The 5000-nt window shown below is 31.6% G+C and overlaps 1 protein-coding gene across 1 annotated transcript in view; it reads left to right on the top strand.

The window, feature by feature from the left end:
* The first annotated feature begins 3912 nt into the window (after positions 1–3912).
* The window catches only part of LOC137644587 (chromosome partition protein Smc-like), a 1309-nt gene continuing 221 nt past the window's right edge, over positions 3913–5000 (top strand). Inside the window, exons 1-2 of the mRNA XM_068377546.1 lie at positions 3913–4386; positions 4684–4840. Coding sequence (XP_068233647.1) covers positions 3913–4386; positions 4684–4840 — 631 coding nt within the window. The remainder of the gene's footprint in view (positions 4387–4683; positions 4841–5000) is intronic.

The raw sequence follows: 5000 nt of genomic DNA, 5'->3' as shown, positions 1-5000 counted from the left end.
TTCCTGTTATTTTGAATTATTTTATGCATCATATTCATTAACCTATCATCCGTCATTTATATTTCACTCGTTTTCTATAAGAAACACGAAATTGCATAACAATTTACATGAAATAGCATTATACATTAAAGTGCCAATTAATTAAATTTCTATTAACAACAACAATATTGAATGGGCTAATGCTTTTACGATTATGTTTGGCAAAAATATATTAAGGATTAATGCCAATATTGATAATTAATTCATTAGGTTTTTCATAAAATTTCCTTTATTCATAAAAAATTATAAAATTTCCTTTATTCATAAAAAAATAATCTTGAATTTATTAATCACATTTTATATATATAATGTGTGTGTGTATGTGTGTGTTTGTTTGATTTAAAGAAACCCTGATATAAAACAAATATTGTTTGGAATTAAAAGTAATACACAACCTCTGTTTATAGAATGGTACTTCAGCAGTAAGCAACTAACATAGAATTTTCAAGTTTATTTTTCATTAAAGGTTTTCTTTCCAAAATTCATCTTGTTCATCTTTTTTAATGTAGAAAAGAATTGCAAACTTGGAAATTACGAAAAGTTTAATAACCTATTATTCCAGCCATGTAACTCATATCTTTTTTTTTCTTTTGGTAACATGTTACTTTTTATTTAATTTATCTAAAATTTTAATATTTAACGCTCATATCATTTATCGTAGTTTTTCAATAATTCTGATCAACTGTTGTATTTGTGGCTTCCCCGCTGATACCATATAAGGCACTGTATATACAAATGATTCTATTCTTCTTGTGAAGTTTAACATCACATCATTTTCTAAGTAGTTGAATCATGCTATAAGAAAATTGTAGAATGGTTTTCCTGATACTCTATTTGAAATATTGGTGCCATTGGTTTTCGTTGAGCAGCTTTCAATCGGAATTTATCAGTATTTTATTTGTGTTAATCTATTTTCTTTTTATTTATAGCTTAATATGTTACTCATTACTCAGATCTTACACTGTTGAAAAAAACAAACCGTAATTTTAGGAGGAAATTCGCCGTAAAAATATACCATTCTTAACAGTATTTCAGTAAAATAAAGGAGACCGTAATTTTACCCTACTTTGTTATAATCTTCTACGGGTTGGTGACCGTAATTTCACTCGTTCACGTCAATATATCCGGTTTTAAAACGGAAAAAATCCTGAAATAAATGTTGTCAGGCATTTACCGTTTTTGAAATGCAAATTTTTAACAGTGTACATTTTATGCACGATATTTCTTTCCGTATTAAGGCCTTGAAAATCAGCATTAGACAACTCAATAAAAAGGAAACTGCAAACATTTTTCAGTCGGTAGTTTAATAAATGATTTTCATCATACTTCTTTAGGCCCAACTTCTTTCCTTTTATTTTAACATTAGCATTTTTTAAGATCATCAAATCTTTTTTACAGCTTTCATGATTATCATATAATTTAATAATGCTCTTTTCAAAGTTATCAAAATATCTATTGCTCCTTTTTAGGTCTTTTAATTCTATTGCTCTTTTCAAGGTTACCAAATTGTTTACACCTCTCTTTTAGGTCTCTTGAATTTTACTGCTCTTTTCAAGGTTATTAAAAATGTTCAACTCTTTTTTTTTTTTTGAGGGGGGGGGGTTCCATTAATTTTTACTGGTCTTTTTAGATTTCTTAAATCTGATTGCTCTTTTCAATATTATTATGCCAATTTTACAACTTGTTTGAAGATTATCATAACTTTTTACAGTTTTCTCAATGTTATGATAACTTTTATGCAGAACTTTTAAGGTTATCATACCTCTTTTACAGCTCTTTTCTTGGTTACCATGCCCATTTCACAACTCTTTTAAAGACTATCATATTTATTTTACAGCTTTTGTCAAGGTTATCATACCTTTAAACAGGTTTTGTACAAATTATCATAAAATTTTATACAGCTATTTTTAATGTTATCATAACTTCTAAATAGCTCTTTTCAAGGTTATCATAACTTTTATACAGCTCTTTTGTTGGTTATCATACCTTTTTACTGTTCTTTTCAAGGTTATCATACCTTTATAGAGCTTTTTTTCAAGTTTATACCTTTTTTCAAGGTTACCATAACTTAACCATCTGTGCGTGTGTTAGTACCAACCCTTGATTTATAACCAGATGCCAAACTATTGTCACCATATATGTGAACGTCGGATCCCGTTTCCATTTCCATTACTCCAACGTCATAAAAAGGTCTTTCCTTTTCCATCATACGGAGAGTTGTATGATTAATACGAGGGGCAAATAGGTTTGTTCTATTCTTTGGTCATCCCCTCTTTTTTACAATAATAATAATAATAATAATAATAATAATAATAATAATAATAATAATAATAATAATAATAATAATAATAATAATAATCATCTTCGATGAAATATAGGAGCCCGGAACCCTCCGGAAAATTGGTGATTCCGAAATGTCTCCAGGAATTTGAAAGTCTTCGGAGGGTCTCCGGGCTCCTATATTGCATCGAAGATGTTATTATTATTATTATTATTATTATTATTATTATTATTATTATTATTATTATTATTATTATTATTATTATTATTATTATTATTATTATTATTATTATTGAGTTAAAAGTAATGGCTGCATCAGCAGAGTTTATTTTCTTATCCAATTTTTCTATTTTCCGGATAATTCTCTTCTCTAGAGCGCTACAAGTCTTCCCGATTTTGTCATTCACCCGACTGATGAATTTTTCAAGTCTGCTGGCTGATTGTAGCGCTCTAGAGAAGAGAATTATCCGGAAAATAGAAAAATTGGATAAGAAAATAAACTCTGCTGATGCAGCCATTACTTTTAACTCAACCTGCCTAAAAGAGGGTCTCCTACCACGATATTATTATTATTATTATTTAACGGCGTATTCTGAATAGAGAGGAGAGAAATGTCCTGGAAATCAGTCGATGGAGTTGGTGATTCCAAAATGTCTCCAGGAATTTGAGTCTCCAGAGGGATCGTATAGCGGCAACAATCATTTTCTCAAAATAATGCTGATTCATGCCCCAGTATCTGTGTTATTGAATATGACTTTCAAAGTGAAGAAGGCGATTTCAGTGTGGATGGATATCATCGTAAACTTTACAGGAAGATTCAACTGGCCTCAAAAGCCAGGTTCGGCCCTTCTGGAGCTGAATCTTGCTTGCGAGGATATGGCGTTACAACTTCAGGGACAGCTGCAAACTCAGCAGGAGTCGCTGGTTTTCAAATGGTTTTCGTGGCTACTCCTAGAGGCACCGCGCTTTGAAGACTGCCCTGCAGTCGCCTCTCAGGATGGATTCCTCGGCAGGTGGCTGCGGTGCTGTCCTTGGATTGGGGGCTTGTGGAAAGCCCGCGAGGAACTACAGCGGTCCGAACTTGGATTGCGCCAAATGGAGAGAGAAGCATTAAGATTCAAAGATGAATTGAAATTAGCGTGGTTCGTTGGAAAGCTTTTCTCCGAATATGACTTTGGAGAAAGGAAGGAAGAAGCCCTTTCGAATGGAAACAAGAACTTTTACATCGTGATGGCTGCTGCTTCAGTCATACTCGGCGGAATTATGTTTGCCAGGAGGAGGATGGCTGGAAAAGATATTGACAACAGCTCTTTGGAAGAATATGTTCCAGAAATGGAGCACGTATGCGAAGATCTGTTGGACGGAAATGAACTGAAAATGGAAACCGAAGATCAGACTGCTCTCTTGCAAAATCTCGTGGATGAAAATGATAAGTTAGAAGGACAAATTAAAGAAATGGGAAGAATGGTAGAAATGAACGAAAAACTGTAAAATGAACAAGTAAAGGAATTGAAAAATGAGGCAGGTGAATTGAAGACAGAAAAAGATAAACATGAAAATTTGCTGGAAATTCTCAGAAAGAAAACTGAAGAAATGAAGAAAGAACAAACTAAGAACAGAGAACAAGTCAACGAATTGAAAAATGTTGTTGAATTGAAGGCAGAAAAAGATAAACTGGAATCAGAATGTGTTGAAAAAGAATTTCAGATGAAGGAACATGAAAATTTGTTTGAAATTCTCAAAAATAAGAATGCAGAAATGAAGAAAGAACAAATTCAGAAAAGAGAACAAGTCAATGAATTGGGAAATGAAGTTGTTAAATTGAAGGCAGAAAGAAATAAACTGGAATCTGAATTTGTCGAAAAAGACCTTCAGATGAAGGAACGTGAAAATTTGTTTGAAATTCTCATAAAAGAGAATGCAGAAATGAAGAAAGTACAAATTCAGAAAAGAGAACGCGTCAATGAATTGAAAAATGAAGTTGTTGAATTGAAGGCAGAAAAAAATAAACTGGAATCTGAATGTGTCGAAAAAGACCTTCAAATGAAGGAACATGAAAATTTGTTTGTAATTCTTAAAAATGAGACTGAAGAAATGAAGAAAGAACAAACTGAAAAAAACAGAACAATTAAAGGAATTGAAAAATGAAGTCGACGAACTGAAGGAAGATATAGAGAAATTTAGATCTGATGTGGTGAATGATTACGAAAAACTGGAATTTGTGTCCAAAATAAATGACCTTGAGATAGAGCAAGAAAAAAGGAATGTGGAAAAGTTTAAAATGAAAATGAAGAAATTAAGAAATATCAAATTGAGAAAATAGAAAACCTAAATAAATTAAAAAATGAAGTGGGTGAATTGAAGGCAGAAAAACAGAAACTGGAATCTGAATGTGTCGAAAAAGACTTTCAGATGAAGAAACTGGGAAATTTGCTGGAAAGTCTCAGAAATGAAAATGAGAAAGTGATGAGAAATCAAAATGAGAAAACAGAAAACCTTGATAAATTTAAAAATGAAGTAGGTGAATTGAAGGAAGAAAAACAGAAACTGGAATCTGAATGTGTCGGAAAAGAGCTTCAGATGAAGAAACGAAAATTTGCTGGAAAGTCTCAAAAATGAAAATGAGAAAGGGAAGAAAAATCAAATTGAGAAAACAGTAAACATAAATAAATTGAAAAATT

This window comes from Palaemon carinicauda, chromosome 7 (genome assembly GCF_036898095.1).
Source record: "Palaemon carinicauda isolate YSFRI2023 chromosome 7, ASM3689809v2, whole genome shotgun sequence".
NCBI lineage: Eukaryota > Metazoa > Arthropoda > Malacostraca > Decapoda > Palaemonidae > Palaemon > Palaemon carinicauda.
The sequence above is the reverse complement of the archived record's forward strand: the minus strand, read 5'-3'. Positions and strand labels throughout refer to the sequence as shown.